The following is a 19,466-nucleotide window of genomic DNA, read 5'->3' as shown; positions in this document are numbered from 1 at the left end:
ACTTTAGTAACTTGCCTGCCTTTCCAACACCTGTCCTAAAGTGCTCTTTCACTTCTCCAATGCTCTCTTAAATTGCTATTTCAATGCTGTGCTTCTTTGATGTTCTGTAGTTTTGCTGATGTAAAGTCGTTTCTCTGTTGTTATGTAAAGTCCCATCTGTGCTTAATCCTGATCTTTCAGGTTTATGGGAGCCTCTCATTGCAAGCAGGGAGAGGGAGAAGGGCGGGGGGCAGGTTGAAAGCAATAACTGTACAGCAGAGTGCTGGAATGTGGTGAAATTGGGGGTGGGGTGGGATGCTTTCAGGAAGAGCCTTCAGATGGTTCTTGAATTGGGGATTTTGGCTTTTTCAGGGAAATCTGTATACATGGGGAAAACATTAGTTGCGCTGTATTCTTAATAATGTAGTAGCAGGGGGGAGCCTGGACAAGGGCAAGAAACAAGCCTCTCTCATTGGTTGAACAGCCCCTGCCAGCTTGATGACATTCAATTCTACTCCCCCACCCCACCCCACCCCACCCCACCCCACCCAGAAGTATGTTCCTTCGCTGTGTGACCTATGAAAGCGCTGTGTGAACCATGAAAACCATATTTTAAAGGTACGGTACACTTGGCTTATCTTGCTTCATGTGTCCCTGAAAGCTGATTCCATGAAAATCCAAGTAATACTCCAACATGCTTCTCATCCCATCGTCATGAAGATCGCCCCCACAAGATGATGTTGGACTGCAACTCCTAAGATGGAGTCCAACAACATCAGGAGGGCCACAGGTTCTGGTAGAAGAGGAAGGGAGGATTGGGCGTTATTAGCATGAAAATTCCCCCACATTTTCTGGACAAATAGCAATTATTGGATCTTAATGTGCAAGTGATTATTGAGTCAAAGTATGTATAGGGTTATATTTTGCATCTGTTGCACATATGCCTGATGGTATTTGTTCATTTTCCAGATACTGGAGAACTCTTTTTATGTGGCCAAAATAAAGATGGGCAGTTGGGACTTAGTCACACTGAGGACGTGATACATTTTACATTATGTACTTCTCTGTCATGTTGTCCTGTCATACAAGTTGCCTGTGGTTGGGATTTTACAGTCGTACTTGCCGGTAAGAACATACGAAATGTGCTGCTGGATCAGACCAAAGGCTTATCTAGCCCAGCATTCTGTACCCACAATGGCCAACCAGATGTCTCTTGGGATGCCCACAAGCAGGACATGAGGGCTCTTCTGCCCATGTTCCCCAGCAACTGGTATTCAGAGCAAGGATGGACAAATCTAAACATTTTGGTTTCTCTTAGTTTTGCATTTTTCCAGTCTTACGTTCGGTTTGTTCTGAACTTTGACATCTTTTTAAAAAGGTTTGCATGGAAATTCATACATATTTTTGTACACATGCATTTTTGTTTGCAATTTTGCCCAGTGTACGTATTTTTTGGAAGCAGTTTTTCTTATAATGCATTTTTAATGTTTTTTTCACTGGTATACACTTTTCTGTGTGCATTTTTGTGTGAGGGGGTTTTATCTGAAAAATAGTATTAAATATATAAATAATCCTGCCCGACCCATATACACATTTTTGTATGCATTTGTCGATTGGAGAACTCCATTTTAACATTCGGGGAATATTTCAGTTCATGTATTGGTTTGAAAGTGTGAAATTAGGCATGTTTGCATTACAATGCAAACCACATACATTTCTCCCCCATCCCTGATTCAGAGACATACTGCTTCTGATTCTGGAGGTGATATAGAGCCATTATGACTAGTAGCCACTGGTTGCCTTATCCTCCATTAATTTGTCTAATCCCTTTTTAAAGCTGTCCCAGTTTTATTTTTAATTTTTATTTAGTATTACATTATACCCCACAATTTTTCCTCTTGCAAGGAACCCAAGGCAGCTTACCTGGTCCTCCTCCTCTCCATTTTATCCCCACAACAACCCTGTGAAGTAGGGTTGACTGAGAGTCAGTGACTGGCCCAAAGTCACCCAATGAGCTTCATGGCTGAGTGGGGGCTAGAACCCAGATCTCCTGAGTCCTAGTCCAGCACTCTGACCACTATGCCACACTAGCTGGTGGCCATCACTGCATCCTAGATCTATCATTAGAATTAAAACAATTATCACATGTAGTAAAAGCACTAAGCTCTGTGGAGGCCTCCATAAATGCTCAAGAGTTTTACAGAATTTTATATGTAAAATCATGAGGATGCAATTTATTGGGTTTTTGGAAATTATTGTGTGTTTAGTTGAGTGCTGGTATAGCATAATGGTTAAGAAAACAAACTGTGAATAAAGACCCTTGCCTTGGCCTTGTACTTGTCAGGAGGCCATTGCGTCATGGGGCACAATTTAGCATACAACAAATTCATAAAATCAGTGGGTCTTTCTTAAATTAGTAGTAGTTGTAGTAGTCCCATTCGTTTGCTTTCAGTGAGATGTAGATGTGATTAGTGTTTGATGGATCGTACGTGCTGTTTCTAATGGGGAAAGGAATGCCCTGCATATGAACTTGAGGTAGACAATAAAGTTGTTGCAATGCCCTGGTTAATCTTTCAGGAAATGGCCAAGTATTCTCTTGTGGATCTAATGTCTTTGGACAATTGGGAATTCCTCACACTTCCAGAGGATGCACTGCCCCAGAGTGGATTGCGGTAAGATGTTTGAGAAATTGGTGCTCTGCCAGCATGAGCATTTTAATTAGCCATTATGACCAAAAAGAAGTAGTCTTATTGTTCAGTAATAAAAATGAGATGGTTCCTTCCCCAAGCCACATCATTGTGGCCCCAAGCTTTCCACAATCCAGTGGTCAGGAATGCTGGGAGTTGTAGTCCAAAACATCTGGAGGGCACCAGATTGGGGGAGGCTGCTGTATGTCAGTGCTGCAGCTCTTAATGTTACTTTGTATCATGTATGCACTACATATCTATTAACCAATCTTGACCATTCTAGTATTGATTGAGTTGGCTTATAAACAGAATTATTTTCAGTAGTATATATTTCCCTAATGGAGTTTAAAGAGTGTTTCCCCCCCATCCCTTTGTCCCATAGTCTTTAAAGGACAGGGTGATAAATGTTGCTGCTGGACTGAGACATGCACTTGCTGTCACTGGTGAGTTATACCTTTGCCATTTTTAATACTTTTTTTTTTTTTAAAGTGAAGAACCAATAATAACATAAAAATGCTATACTGGGTTCAATGATGGGCCTGTTCTTGCAGCAGTAATTGCTACATGATTCAGAGGACGCCATGAAACAAGAAAGAATCCATCCCCAGTTATTCATTGACAGACTAACACTTCACTTTTATATCTTTTAGTATCTTACTTATTATCATTGGCCATTACTTTAGCTCCTAGTAAAGTGTTCCAGATGTGACTCACTGGATTTTTGAAGGGAATTTGTAGTAGTAGTAGCAGTAGTAATAGTATTAGTAGTAATAATACGGGATCTTACATTAGGACTTTTAAACTGTATATGTATTGAATGATTTACCTTTAACATAAAACTCTGGAAGTAAATATGAATCTGTTCCCTCTGACACAATCTGGGATACCACAGAATGTTCAGACTAGATAGTTGGATCATATTATACCAATTCTGTACCAACTGCACTGGTTGCCAGTGTATTTCCAGGCCCAATTCAAAGTACTGCTTTTGACCTTTAATGCTTTAAATGGTTTGGGTTCAGGTTATTAGAAGGCCTGCCTACACCCATATGAATGTGCCCATACTTTAAGATCTTCTTCAGGGGCCCTACTGTCTAACCTGCTGGTATGATCAGTAAAAACACTGGAGATGGGGCCCTCTCAGTGGTGGCCCCTACCCTGTGGAATTCCCTTGTGACAGATGTTTGCCATGTCCATTAATGACCTGTTCAGATGTATACTTGAAATATCTTAAGTGTATTTCTGAAAACAGGATATGTGAAATGGCCCTGAATTGGATGCTGGTATAGCATATTTGGGGTGCTGAGAATTTTACTGTTAAACTGTTCTACTATTATAATATATGTGTTAAATATCTTTCAAGTTTATGTTTCATGTTAATACTAAAAATATTAACACACTCTTCTATTATCAGGGAACAGCCCTTAGCATTAAAAATTCAATTTCCTTTTGCATGTACATGCTGAAAAGAAAATGGTTCAGTGTTCCAGTGGGGGATTGGTATGGCGTCTCAGGCAAAGCGGGCATGCCAAGGGGAAATGGTTCCATCCTTCTTGAGGGCAAAAGAGCCTTGCAAAGTAACAGGTTTGTATTCTAAAATATATATTGTATTTCTGCATGTGATGTATTAGGTACTAAAATATTTAAGTTATGATGTCTTATATGTATACAGGGTTCATAAATTTTGGCTTGGTTTAGTAGCCAGCCATTACTTGTATTGTTGCCAGTGCGGCTAAATCCTTCCACCCCCAAGACTTTTGCTGCATTGTGCTCCTGTAACAGAGTATTTCCTACTCCATCATGCTATCTGACCCCAGCCCAAATACAAAACTAGGCTTCAGGCTTGCACACAGGGCTCCCCTTTTTGCAGAATACATTACCTCAATCCCATCCGCTACTGCTTGATGGCTGAGCGACCCAAAGACAGTGTGGGAGGCCAAAGCAGGACCTCCTATGCCATGTCTCTATTGTTAGCAGTATGATGGGATGGGATATCTGAAGGAACACGGCATCCCAAGGTACCCACGTATCCGCTCTGGTCCGTATCTAAGGCCCTGTTCCATGTTCCCCGCCTTCAGAGGTGAGGCAAGTGGCCACAAGTAACAGGAGGTTCTCAGCTGCAACATCACAGTTATGGAATGCTCTCCCAATGGATGCCTACTTGGCCCAATCACAATGACTCCTTGCATTCTGGTGAGCAGTAAAAATCTGGGGCTTCAGCAGGGGTTTTGGACACTGGTCTTGCACTGTCTCCATAACAAAATATTTCACATTCCATAGAAGTATGTGGAATTTTTCTATAGCTGAGCTGACTTCTTGGTAAATTGGAGTCCTTGGGGCGCCCTACAGAATGAACAGCTATGGATTCATTAGCATTGTGTAAAGCAGCCTTCCCCCATGGCCCATGCTGGCTGGGAATGATGGGTGTTGCAGTCCAACAGATTTGGAGGGCACCAAGTTTAAGAAGGCTGGTGTAAAGTATAAACCCAAATGTCAATCTATCAGTCAATTTAATGATCCAGTCAACAGACCTCACAATAAGACCTATACAATAACAGACACGGGAGAATAAAATTCAAAGGTGAGTTTGAATTTTTCTTGACTTACAGAAGTAAAATCCTAAAACATAAGTTGAATATCTCTATTTGTACAATAAAAAAGAGAAAAAGAGAAAACAGACAAGCAGAAAAATTAGTCTAGCTCAATAATATTTTACTTACAGAAGTAAAATCCTAAAACATAAGTTGAATATCTCTATTTGTACAATAAAAAAGAGAAAAAGAGAAAACAGACAAGCAGAAAAATTAGTCTAGCTCAATAATATTTTAGACTGTATTTTCACTGTTCTTAACAAATATTTAGCTATAACTTCTCTAACAGACTTGTTTGTATCAGAAAGAAGAAAAGGAACATACTATTCAGACGATCTTCCAGGATACAAATAAGTTAATGGATTAATTAACTTCTTGCGGATATCTTGATAAAAATATCAGAAAAGAAAAACATTGCTTACTCTATCGATTTCTTCTGAGCCACAAGGACATAGTCTGTTGGAATAAGGTATCCCCCTAAATCTCCCATCCTAGAGGGCTGAGGGTATCACATTAAAACATGCAAGAGTAAATGCCCTCTTATACTATGAGATGCTTAATATTTGCAAGTATTTGATTTGAGACTTATCACTGCCTTGTTGTGGTGAACGGGGTTGCATAACTCAGTGAAGCCATAAGCTATGCCGTGCAGGGCCACCCAAGATGGACAGGTTATGGCAGAGAGTTCTGACAAAATGTGGTCCACTGGAGAAGGAAATGGCAATCCACTCCAGTATTCTTGCCAAGAAAACCCCATGGAACGTATCACAAGGCTAAAAGATATGAAGCCGGAAGATGAGCCCCTCAGGTCGGAAGGTGTCCAGTATCCTACTGGGGAAGAGCAGAGGGAATTTCCAAGTAGTGCCAGAAAGAGTGAAGCGCCTGGGCCAAAGCCGAAAGGACACTCTGCTGTGGATGTGTCTGGTGGTGAAAAGAAAGTCCGATGCTATAAAGAACAATATTGTTTAGGAACCTGGAATGTCAGATCAATGAATCAAGGTAAGCTGGAGGTGGTCAAACATGAGATGGCAAGATTGAACATCAACATCTTGGGAATCAGTGAACTAAAATGGACAGGCATGGGCGAATTTAATTCAGGTGTCCATTATATCTACTACTGTGGGCCAGAATCCCTTAGAAGAAATGGAGTAGCACTCATAGTCAACAAAAGGGTGGGAAAAGCAGTAGTGGGGTACAATCTTAAAAACGATAGAATGATCTCAGTACGAATCCAAGGCAAACCATTCAACATCACAGTAATTCAAGTCTGTGCCCCAACCAGTGAGGCTGAAGAAGCTGAGGTTGATTGGTTCTATGAAGACCTACAACACCTTCTAGAACTAACACCAAAAAAAGATGTCCTTTTCATCATAAGGGATTGGAATGCCAAAGAAGGAAGTCAAGAAATGACTGGGATAACAGGCAAGCATGGCCTTGGTGTACAAAATGAAGCATGACAAAGGCTAATAGAGTTTTGCCAAGAGAACACGCTGATCATAGCAAACACTCTTTTCCAAAAGTACAAGAGGCGACTCTACACATGGACATCACCAGATGGTCAATATCGAAATCAGATTGATTATGTCTGCAGTCAAAGATGGAGAAGCTCTATACAGTAAGTAAAAACAAGACCTGGAGCTGACTGTGGCTCAGATCATGAGCTGCTTCTTGCAAAATTCTGGCTTAAATAGAAGAACGTAGGGAAAACCACTAAACCATTCAGGTATGACCTAAATCATATCCCTTATGAATACACAGTGGAGGTGAGGAATAGATTTCAGGGATTAGACCTGATAGACAGAGTGCCTGAGGAACTATGGACGGAGGTCCGTAACATTGTTCAGGAGACAGCAACGAAATCCATCCCAAAGAAAAAGAAATGCAAGAAAGCCAAGTGGCTGTCTGAGGAGGCTTTACAAGTAGCTGAGCAAAGAAGGGAAACGTAAAGCAAGGGAGAAAGGGGAAGATATATCCAACTGAATGCAGAGTTCCAGAGAATAGCAAGGAGAGACAAGAAGGCCTTCTTAAATGAACAATGCAAAGAAATCGAGGAAAACAACAGAATGGGAAAGACTAGAGATCTTTTCAAGAAAATTGGAGATCTCAAGGGAATGTTTTGTGCAAAGACGGGCATGATAAAGGACAAAGAAGGCATGGACCTAACAGAAGCAGATGATATTCAGAAGAGGTGGAAAGAATACACAGAAGAACTATACAGGAAAGATCTGAATGTCCCTGATAGCCATGAGAGTGCAGTCACTGAACTTGAGCTGGACATCCTCGAGAGTGAAGTCAAGTGGGCCTTAGGAAGCATTACTAACAACAAAGCTAGCGGAGATGACAGTATTCCAGCTGAACTATTTAAAATCCTAAAAGATGATGCTGTTAAAGTGCTGCACTCAATATGCCAACAAATTTGGAACACTCAACAGTGGCCACAAGACTGGAAAAGGTCAGTTTTCATTCCAATTCCAAAGAAGGGCAATGCCAAAGAGTGTTCAAGCTACCATACAATTGCGCTCATTTCACATGCCAGCAAGGTGATGCTCAAAATCCTACAAGCTAGGCTTCAGCAGCATGTGAACTGAGACGTACTGTAAGTACAAGCTGGGTTTCAAAGAGGCACAGGAACTAGAGATCAAATCGCCAGAATTCGCTGGATCATGGAGAAAGCAAGAGAATTCCAGAAAAACGTCTATTTCAACTTCACTGACTACACTAAAGCCTTTGACTGTGTGGATGACAACAAACTGGCAAATTCTTAAAGAGATGGGGGTACCAGACCACCTTACCTGTCTCCTGAGAAACCTGTACGAGGGTCAAGAAGCAACAGTAAGAACCAGACATGGAACAACCGATTGGTTCAAAATTGGGAAAGGAGTACGACAAGGCTGTATATTGTCGCCCTGCTTATTTAACTTATATGCAGAGTACATCATGAGAAACGCCGGGTTGGATGAATCACAGGTCAGAATTAAGATTGCTGGGGGAATTAACAACCTCAGATACGCAGACAATACCACCCTAATGGCAGAAAGCGAAGAGGATCTAAAGAGCCTCTTGTTGAAGATGAAAGTGGAGAGTGCAAAAGCTGGTTTGAAACTCAACATTAAAAAATCGAAGATCATGGCATCTGGCCCCATCACTTCCTGGCATATGGAAGGGGAAGAAATGGAAGCAGTGACAGATTTTCTTGGGCTCCAAGATCACCGCAGATGGTGACTGTAGCCATGAAATTAAAAGACGCTTGCTCCTTGGGAGGAAAGCTGTGGCAAACCTAGACAGCATAGTAAGAAGCAGAGACATCACCTTGCTGACAAAGGTTTGTATAATCAAAGCTATGGTTTTCCCAGTAGCAACGTATGGCTGTGAGAGCTGGACTATAAGGAAGGTTGAGTGCTGAAGAATTGATGCTTTCGAACTGTGGTGCTGGAGAAGACTCTTACAAGTCCCCTGGACTGCAAGGAGGTCAAATCAGTCAATCCTAAAGGAAATCAACCCTGACTGCTCATTGGAAGGACAGATACTGAAACTGAAGCGCAAATATTTTGGCCACCTAATGCGAAGAGAAAACTCCCTGGAAAAGACCCTGATGCTGGGAAAGACTGAAGGCAAAAGGAGAAGGGGATGGCAGAGGATGAGATGGCTAGATAGTATCACCGATGCAATGAATATGAACTTGAGCACACTCCGGGAGAGAGCGGAGGACAGGAAGGCCTGGCATGCTATGGTCGGACATGACTTAATGACTGAACGATAAGAAGCTGGATGAATGCTAAATGCCAAAGGAGAGCAGGTCTTGTTTGTTGCTACGAGTGAATCTTGAAAATCTATATCTTTAATATGCTGGATTATACAAGATCTAGCCTTATCAGGGCTGTATGAGAAACAGCAGTGGTGGAAAAAGCCCTAGATTCTATATTTTGTCATTTAGCATCTTCATCCATAAACTTACATATGGATTTAAGTGGATCAATGTCAAGTAATTGGATGAAGAAGTAGAAACATTAAGCAAAGCCAAAGTTTCAAAGCTAGAGACCAAGCTTTGGTTTCTTTAGAGTCCAGGCCTGCCTCGAGTCTCAAAACTGCAGTTGCCACACATTTGGAGACACCAAAAATTGCCCTTAAGAAGGCTGTTAGGGCTTTTTCAGCATTTGAATTGTAGCTCAGAACCCAAATTTGAGTGCCATATCAAAGCTGAGCAAGTGATTTGGCAGTGGAGACTTGCAAAACTGAGGGGATATTTCTTTCTTTCTTTTCATTTCTATACTGCCCAATAGCCGAAGCCCATGACAGCCCCCTTTAGAATAGAAGAAAGGCTGAATGGCAGCCATGCTGTTCTGTGCATTATCAATAGCATAATTCCTATGGAATGTCCAAGATTAAAAAGAATGGGGAAAAAAATCCTAAATACTTAAATGTTGAGACATGTTCAAGTGAATGTCCATCTGAAGACCAACTTCTTTTTGGTTACCTTTTGAAAATACTAAAACTTTAGTAATGTGAGGAGATCACTTACATGGAGGCTGCAAATGACTATAAGAATGGTATTTTCTGTGATATGATACCTGGAATCTGGTGCATCCACAGGAGCATTTTGCAATGCAGAAAGCCACAACACATGACTGCATAAGAAGAGAACTAAGAAAAAAAGGCACAAAGGGGGGGGGGGCTGTGAAACATATTGTGGCAGCAATGCAATTAGGTAAGACCTGGGGGTGGGGGGAGTGGGCATGAATGACCTCAGGAATTTTTAGGGGGTGTAAGTATATACATACATCACTAGCATCAGAGAACAAGTCTATCATTTCTGGCAACAGCAGCAACAAGGCATGGGCACCGGGTCTACCAAGATAGATAGACCTGGTCTCTGAGAAATTTGTGTACAAAGTCTACTCCTGTATTGTTTCTTAGTGGATAGACCTAATGTCTAGACAACAATTTTCCATCTGCAGCTCAATCCCTCAATTCTTTCCCTGGCTCTCCCCCCACCCCCAGGTCTTACCTAATTGCATTGCTGCCACAATACGTTTCACAGCCCCCCGCCCTTTGTGCCTTTTTTTCTTAGTTCTCTTCTTATGCAGTCATGTGTTGTGGCTTTCTGCATTGCAAAATGCTCCTGTGAAAGGAAATCTCTCTCTTCTTCTAATGAAATATAATGGATTATTGTCCTAGATTTAGAAAACACCAAAGTGAAGAGTGTCACTTCTGGCTCATACCATGCTGTCTCACTCACAGGTAGGTTTCACTGTGTGTGGTCACCTCTTTTGTTTGGCTGAAACACACCAAGTATTTTGTCTCTGAGACTAGTTCAACTTGCCTGTGAAATGTGTGTGTCTTGTGCATTTCAGTGTTCACATTTAACTTGGGTGTACCTTGCAACACATACTTCCCACTCCCGCCGTCTTTAATGGATTTGTGATCCTCCCCAAAGTAGGATATTCTTTTAACCTTGTGGAATATGAAGGAGCTTCTTTTTCTTGTCAGAAGCATAGTGTGGAAAGAGATTCAACACATTAATGACTTTAACCCCTCTCCCTGAAATTCTATATTCGCTACCTTAGCTTTTCTCCCAGCTCTATCTCTTAATAGAGATGGGGAAGCCACTCATCTTGGACTGGCAAATTTTGTGTAGTGCTATGTTGGTTTGTAGTACTACCTGTTTTTTTTTTTTTTTTGGTTTTGTTTTTTGCAGAGAGTTAAGTTGCAGCAATACACAGTTGTATACATGGGGTTGTATCCGATGATGGCTTCACACAACTGGAAAGCATTTCCACTTCTGGTTTTCACTGTTACCCTGCCCCCCACATCTACTCTGCATCCTCCTAAAAAGCTGTACCTGAGGGTTGAAGAGCCCTACAGAATAGTATGGGATATGTCACAGTGGGATGCAGCAGGTGGGAGAAAATGGGTGTCCCACCTTGTGTGACAAGAAGTACTTCCCACTAGCACAATACCACCATTGGATACTACCCATTGCAACTTAAGCTTCATTTCTTGTCCTTTGTGATGTCTAAATGGCAACTTAAGTATATTTTAAATTTGATGTATTGTTGTTCTTTAGAATGTTCATCTGTCTGTGTCATAGTCGAAGACAAGACAGAGCGCAAATGTGCAATGGAACAATGACATTTAGTCAATATTTCTGTGTCCTTAAGACACGTTCTATGTCCTTTCTTAACATCTTTCTTTTCTTTTAAGATGAAGGAGAGTTGTATGTTTGGGGGAGCAACAAACATAAGCAGCTAGTGAGCCAAGATTATTTTCTTTTGAAACCTCTGAAGATAGAAACTCACTATTTTGGGGGTGAAAAGATCAAAAAAGTCTGGAATGGATGGACACACATGATAGTGCAAACAGGTAGGACATAAAAAGTTGGGTGTTACATATGAAAATATTCACTTCATTGAAAATGTTGTTTATAAAAAGATTAATAAAAGAATCTTCAGGTTGAGATGCATGGAAGGTATGGCAAAATCCTGTGACTGGAAAACGTAAGGTATGAATTGGCCTTTAGGACTGAGTTCTGTGAGCTTTTGGAGGTACTCCCATCTTGCTGAGGTCCCCTGATGCAGGAGCAAAATCCATGATAGGGGGAGGAAGTAAAAGGAAGATCTGTTTATAAGTTGTTCTAAGTAGTATTGTGTCCTTGGTTTTTGATGGACAATAGCCACTTTCCCAAGGATATGTGTTTTTTTTTTTTATATAATATGGTGGTTTGGTCCATCAGACCATAATTTAGCGCTTCCTTCCCCAACCTGATGCCCTCCAGATATTTTGGACTACAACTCCCAGAACTACTGAGCATTGTTCATGGTGGCTGGGGCTGATGAAAGTTTGTTTGTTTGTTTGTTTATTACACTTATATCCTGGCTTTTTTTCCTCCTTAAAGAACTGAAGGCAGTTTCTTTGGACTGAAGTTGATCAAAACATTTGGAGGGTACTCAGTTGGGGAATAGTTTAGTTCAGTATGCTTCCTCCTTCTCTTTCATCCTCTGATGCAGCTGAGAGGAGGAGACTGGAAGCTTTCACTTTGTTTTCAATTAACTGCAGTTTAGCATTGTGTCCAAATCCTAATTGAGATGCGCCACAGACCTTTTCATATGCTGCTTGCATTTACAGGGTTCCTGATCACACGCATAGAGGTCTCTGTACATACAGCTGTTCATGTCAGGGCCTTGTTCTTGCGTTCAGTGAATGCTCAGAGGAATGGCAGCATAATGCATTAAAAGGGATCTTGTTGCATGAGGGTTGGGACTTGGATGCAGGGCTGGGAAAGACCCCCATATGAAACCCTGGAGAGCGACTGTTAGATAGACCAGAGGTCTGACTTGGTATAAGACAGCTTCTTTTTAAGATGTGCTGCTTCATACCCTCGATGTTGTTGCTACAAAGGCGCAAATAGTCCTCCATGTTGTGTTCTGTATAGCTCATTTGTGTTTAAAACAACATAAGCTTCTAGCACTTCAAAGACTAACAAATGTGTTCATCTCTAGGGCTCCACAGAACTCCTTGACCTGGTTTGCATGATCACTGCAGCCCACTGTGGATTATTAACCATGGTGGGTTGGGGCAGCCATGGGTGCCAGGTTGCCAATCTGAGCACCCCCCCCCCAGCATCTTCTCGTGTCATCCGAATCCAGTAAGGGTAGCTTGTTGGGATGGTTAACAAACCACCCTACAACAGGCCATGGGATCTGGGTGATTTGTTAACCACTTAATAAGCCACCCTTGCTGGGTTTGGATGACACGAGAAGCTGCGCCCAGTGAGGGTAATTATGCAAATCAGCCAGCACGTGACCAGCACATGCAGGGTGGTTCACAAGCCATCATGGCTTGTGAACCACCCTGTGATCATGTGAACTGGGCCTCTGTTTAAGGAAAAATAACAAGCATCGCGACCCCTCTGTCATCTAAATTTAAATATGTAGCCTCTCTCGCTGGTATCCTTGCAGTTTGCATTATCAAAAGAACTACAGAATTGCAAAACCCAAGCTGAGAGATGCTGCGTGTAGTTGCTATTTCTCTTGATGATGGGGCTAGGTTCTGTAATGCTCTAGATGTAAATTAGGTTACATAAGGATAGCATAGAAGTTCTTTGACTGAAGGCAGTCCTAAATATAGTAGAAGGGTGGTGAAGAACAGTAGAATGAGCATTTTAAGGCTTACAAAAGATGAGTCATCCTCAGTTCAGAATAAGTGCCTTCCTCCTTAAACTGGAATGGCTGATAACAAAGGCAGCCTTAATTAAAGAAGTTTATTTATTTTTGTGCTCTTCCAGATACATCCACTAATCTGTCATGTACCATCAGTTCAAATTACCATAAAAATGGGTAAATAAATTCTTGGTACAACCAAAGATTTACACGCTCCTTCCCCTGAAAGTTGGTATTAAAAAAAACATACACTTACATTGCCATTTTTGACTGCGGCAAAAATCAAACTGGAGCCATAAAAAATCCCAGAAGAAAAATATGTCATCAAACCACTGGGGAAATGTTGCTGCATAGCATCATGTCCTTCCTGCAAAATCATCCCTGAATTTGAACTTACTTGGAAGTCCTTTAGCAGCATTTCAGTGACCATTTTTTGTGCCGGGGCCCCCATCCAGATCAGAACTGCAGTGGGGGCAAAGGATTAACCCTCCTATGTCCCACTCTAGGGTCCTGATCTGGATCCCGCCCCCCTGCAATTTGTGAAAAACAGCCCTGTGCTCAAGGGCAGAGCTTGTGTGATTAAAGCCTGGTGGAATTTATCCCACAGAGAGCTACTTCACTTGTTGCTGTTTGATTCCCCCCCCCCCCCCCCGTCAAGTGTCATAGCAAAATTACACTGGACATTTCATTATGTGCTAAATTATTTTAAGGGAGGATTCATTTTGGCTTTTGCTGTTTTTGAACTCTTTAATTACACTGGAACGCCTTCATGCCCCATCTAAATATCAGTGACTTGCTGTTCTAGGCAGTGTTCCCAGAAAAGGAAACGAATGGCAATATTATGCTGGAGAATCTTGAGAAGACTGCCAGTGAGCAAAATAAAATGGATGGGTACAAGAATTTAGAAATGGCTAGTCAGGTGCCTCATGTTCATCTTGTTAGAAATGTGATAGCAGAATTCCTTATTACTTCATACTGAATTACTTCATTGTGGCTAACAGTGCAATTCATAGATTCATAGAATCATAGGGCTGGAAGAGGCCTTCAAGACCATTGAGTCCAACCCCCTGCTCAGTGCAGGAAGCCTGATTCCCAGGCGGTCTCCCATCCAAGTACTAATTTTATTTATTTATTTATTAAATTTATTAATCGCCCATCTGACTGGTCACCCAGCCACTCTGGGCGATGTACAACCCACCATAAACAATTTAAAACAATAAAATTTTACCATAATTTTTTTTTTAAAAAAATACCCTAACCCACCCCAAATGCCTGCCTGAACAACAACGTTTTTAATGCACGACGGAAGCTCATTAAAGAGGGGGCATGACGGAGTTCCCTAGGGAGGGAGTTCCACAGAGTGGGGGCCACCACAGAGAAGGCCCTCTCCCTCGTCCCCACCAGTCTAGCTGTCCTGGCTGATGGGACAAAGAGAAGGCCATCCGAGGCTGATCTTGTTAAGCGGCCTGTCTGGTGTTGCTGGAGGCGCTCCTTAAGATAGGCTGGGCCGGAACCATATAGGGTTTTAAAGGTCAAAACCAACACCTTGAATTTGGCCCGGAAAACAACTGGTAACCAGTGCAACTCCTTCAGCACTGGAGTGATGTGATCTCGCCGGCGGCTGCCTTTAATCAGGCGAGCCGCCGCGTTCTGTACCAGCTGCAGTTTCCGAACCGTCTTCAAGGGTAACCCCACGTAGAGCGCATTACAGTAGTCTAAACGAGAGGAGACCAGGGCATGTACTACCGATGGGAGCAGATGGTCGGGAAGGTAGGGGCGCAGCCGCCGTATCAGATGGAGTTGATACAGCGCTGTCCGGCTCACAGCTGACACCTGAGCCTCCATGGACAGCTGGGAGTCCAAAATGACCCCCAGGCTGCGGACCTGGTCTTTCAATGGTAGCTGTACCCCATTCAACACCAGGTCAACATCCCCCAGCCTCCTCTTGTCTCCCACCAAAAGTACCTCGGTCTTGTCAGGGTTGAGCTTCAGCTTATTCCTCCCCATCCAGCCACTCACCGTCTCCAGACATTTGGACAGGGATTCTACGGCCAACCTTGGTGAAGATTTGAATGAGAGGTAGAGCTGAGTGTCATCCGCATATTGATGACACTGCACCCCAAACCTCCTGATGATAGCCCCCAGTGGCTTCACATAGATGTTAAATAGCATCGGGGAGAGGATGGAACCCTGTGGCACCCCACAAGTAAGTGGGGTGATCCTGCTTAGCTTCCGAGATCAGACGAGATTGATCCATGTCCACTCAGAAGTAAGTCGTATTGAGTTCAGTGGGGCTTACTTCCCCATAGGGGTATTTAGGACTCCAGTCTTAGAGCTCAAACCAGGAAGTCCCCACCTCAAGCCTCACTTCAGGAAATGAGCTCACTAGGTGGCCATTATTCCATTATACTGACCTGACCTACTGTACAGGGTGGTTGTAAGGATCACTAAGTTAATGCATATAAAGCCCTTTGAACATTTAAAAAGGGACAAAATAAATATTAAGTATGATTGGTTCATTACATGTAGTGTTATTTGCATTTTAATCTGAAGTTTGGACTTAAATCAAGAGACTGTAGCACAGTAATCTCCTGATAAGAGATTAACCTTCAGGAGGCAGAGGTATTCTTCCCCCCCTCCACTCTGTTCTCTTAGAGAACGTGTTTTGAGAATTTGAAGGAGATGAGAGAGTTAATTACACAGTTGTTTTCTCTCTCACTTTTGCCTTTCATTTGTTTCCAATCTAGCTTAGTACTTCACATGTTGTTTCATGAAGTATGGAGTAATGTCACTTCCTTAGCTTTCAAGCTCAATATTGCAATTTGTTCAAGATCATTCTTGATCCTACCTTCTACTTATAGCATTTGTCATCTTTTCCCATTTTCTGAGCATCGAGGTATGTTCTCCACTTCCCTTGTCCAAATAATTTAGTAAGATCAAATCCAGGCAAAGTCTTGGTGGGGAGACATCGCATGCTAACACCTCCTCTTTGACCATAAGTCATGAATAATTACTCTTTGAGTGTGGTTGTTCAGCCATCTGGGTACTGGTATTTATGTATGACAGAATAACCTTCTCTTTTAAAGCTTTATGTATAAATATATTATGTAGAGCTGATTCAAGTGCCTTTCTAAGGTTCGCATAGATCCATTATCTTTCAATCTGATTGTCATTGGTTACTGAGGAAGAATGAATACTGATGAGAAACATCTGTTTTTTTAAGCCGCAAAATCAACTACAGGCCCAAACTGCTCTAAAGTTTCTCTGGCTTGATTCTTAGTTTTCTGTCATGTGTGTCCACAAACTGTTACTTTTAATGCCATCCCGTAGAGTCTACAGTCTAGACTAAAGTCAAGCTAACTGGCTGAAATCGTCAGTGTTCTTTTTGAAGTCAGGTACCATATTTTGCGCTTTTTTAACCTGTTCGGCTGTTCTCTGTCTTCTCACTGTTAAATGTTAATGGACCTGAAACTTCTTCAGTTAGTTACTCAAGTCCCTGAGGGCCAATGTAGTGCAATGTGATAATTATTAGGGTTTGTACCTGGGAGATGCAGGTTCAAATTACAGCTAATCTTTGAGTCTCACTTGGTGGCCTTGGGCAAGTTATAGTCTCTTCCCAAGGAGGTCTGCCTGGTGCCCACTTCAGTGCCTTTTTGGCGCTAGGTAAAGACTTTTTACTTTCCTGGGTCTTTACCATTTCAGTTTTATCATTTGATTCTTTTATTGCTGCTTTGATTCTATTCCTTATGAATAATTTGATGTTTTATTGTATCTTTGTGATTCTGTGTTTATTTTGTAAACCACCCTGGTATAATTTTCCACTGAAGGACGTTGTAAAAATTGGATAAATAAACCTACCTCGCAAGGCAGTTTGCAGACAACCCTCCCCCTACCTACAGCCCATAAAGCAATTTTGTCTACTGAACGTTTCTGTGGATGTGATCATAATAATATTTTGTCTGGTCCTGCTGACTTTGCTTAGAGACAAATGGATGACTTGAGAGAAAGGGATGGAGACTGAGACAGAAAAAGTCTGAGCAGTTAGACTTTTCTCTTTAGAGCATGGGTGGGCAGAAGATAGATCTGGATCTACTGGATCCCTGGATGATTTACAGTAGATTGGCAAGGCTTTCTGACCCTCACTTGTTCAACAATAACAGTAATCAAATTGTATTTATTTAATTTCTATATGACATATGTAAAATGACATACACTCTTATCTTAGATTATATTGCTGAAATAAAGAAAGCTCGGGGATACCAGGAATGGATTTTTGTGTGGAAGAACTGCACAATGACCTGGTTTGCATGACAGAATAAGCCCTGGTGGGCTGACTCAGGGTAGCTTGTGATGTCTGAACCTGGAGTGTTTTTTTTCATCGTGGGTTGTTTTCCATGACCAAGCCACTCTGAGAACCATGGCTTGTTGTTGGGGTGTTTAGGGTGGCTTGTTTTCAGGGTGGCTTGTTGTGACATCCAAACCACAAAGCAGGGGGAGTTGAAAGCGGATGGCAGCTGTAGGAGAAGGAGCTTTTTGGTGGCTGTTATGACTTCAGCAGTAGGTAAAGCAGCCTTTTTTTTTTTTAAAGGTGTTTGCTAGCAAGGCAAATGCTGAAGTAGAAGATGAAATTGATAATGACATTGACAGGAGGCGGATATCAGTATGCTGGGCTAAATAGCGGACAGGCGATTTTGTGCTGCTGTGCACTTGTGCAAAACCCTAAAAAAAGAAAGAAAAAGTTTGTGAACACGTTACCGCGTTCATGATTGCTCAGAAAATTATTTCTTTTTTGCGATCTGATGTGATGGGTGTGTGTGTGCTCCATATGAGCCAGCAACCACAGCAGACCCGTTGCAGAAAGGATGCTGACATAAGGAAAAAGGGAAATGAGTTCTGCTGCAAAGGCTCCTGGGATTCGAGCTGGGAGCAAGTGGGAGGACTGGGAGGGAAACAACCTACAGTAAGTCTCAGTGTGCACAATTGTCTGTTGGGAATAATGTGGGTTATCCAGCAAAAAACCACAACCCATTGTGGCTTATCTTCAGGGTGGCTTAGCTTGATGTGTGAACTTGCCCACTCTGTTCACCTCTAGTACTCAGAACAAATTCCTGGGCTCGGAATAGTTTAATTCTAAGTATGTTTTTTTCCACCAGGCTCTGGTGGGTGGGTTTTAGGGATTCTAATAAAAAACGAACTTGAGATCTCTCAAGCCTTCTGACTTAGTGGGTTCTGCCACAATAGCTAGCATGTCTTGTGCAAGCAAGCTGGGCAAAGATGGATAGTTCTGGAAATGAACTGTAATAGAAATGGTCACTTCCTATTGTATTAAGGAGAGAACTTCAGAAACCTTTAGCAGAAACCTCCCTGGAACTGCTATGTAATTCATTCACAACACTGCCACCATATGGAGTAACACTATGTACAAAAATGGGTGAATCATCCATTAAGCAGGATTCATCTAAATTGCAGTCAAAGATGGTTGACATGACGGCTATGGTTCATGCTATCAGGTCTCCTAGAGGACATAGCTTGTGTGTGTGTGTGTGAGAGAGAGGGAGAGGGAGAGGGAGAGAGGGAGGGAGAGAAACTTGCCTCAGGGTTGTTGAGCCCCATGCAGACTCTAATGTGGGGTGGGGAACTTTTTTCAGCCTGGGGGCCGAATTCAGTTTCAGAGAGACTCGGGCCTGTTTTCCAGTGTTTGGGTGGGGCCAAAGGCAAAATGGGTGGGGCCAAAAATACAATTATTCTAACAAAAATGTCAGCATATTGTAGCTTAAGGCTCTTACTCCCAGAAACTAAGCCAGAGGAGAGGCATTTCAACCTTTTAAAATTGGGGCGGGGCGGGGCGGGGTGGGGTGGGGGGGAAGATGCACAAAAGCCGGGAAACTACCAAATGATCAGTAGTCAGGGGAAATGGGATGTGGCCTTCTGGGAAAAACAGGAGGGCTGGATTTGGTCTCCCCAGCCTGAGATTCCCCACCCCTGGTTTCCACATGTTGCCCTATACAAAAATGCTACGTGTTTCGGAAATTCATGCCACTGAGGTAGCCCTT

The 19,466-nt window shown here is 42.3% G+C and overlaps 1 protein-coding gene across 4 annotated transcripts in view; it reads left to right on the top strand.

The window, feature by feature from the left end:
* Positions 1 to 19,466, top strand: part of SERGEF (secretion regulating guanine nucleotide exchange factor) — a 170,770-nt gene that overhangs the window by 10,817 nt on the left and 140,487 nt on the right. For all 4 annotated transcript variants that reach the window (XM_084855047.1, XM_084855048.1, XM_084855050.1 and 1 more), the window contains exons 3-8: positions 949 to 1,104; positions 2,557 to 2,651; positions 3,049 to 3,109; positions 4,137 to 4,250; positions 10,433 to 10,495; positions 11,459 to 11,617. In XM_084855047.1, the coding sequence (XP_084711173.1) occupies positions 949 to 1,104; positions 2,557 to 2,651; positions 3,049 to 3,109; positions 4,137 to 4,250; positions 10,433 to 10,495; positions 11,459 to 11,617 (648 nt within the window). The remainder of the gene's footprint in view (positions 1 to 948; positions 1,105 to 2,556; positions 2,652 to 3,048; positions 3,110 to 4,136; positions 4,251 to 10,432; positions 10,496 to 11,458; positions 11,618 to 19,466) is intronic.

Source organism: Heloderma suspectum, chromosome 1 (assembly GCF_057233095.1).
Source record: "Heloderma suspectum isolate Gila_16-S chromosome 1, 16-S_ref, whole genome shotgun sequence".
Taxonomy (NCBI): Eukaryota; Metazoa; Chordata; class Lepidosauria; order Squamata; family Helodermatidae; genus Heloderma; species Heloderma suspectum.
Note: the sequence above shows the minus strand (reverse complement) of the source record. Positions and strands in the feature narration are given on the sequence as shown.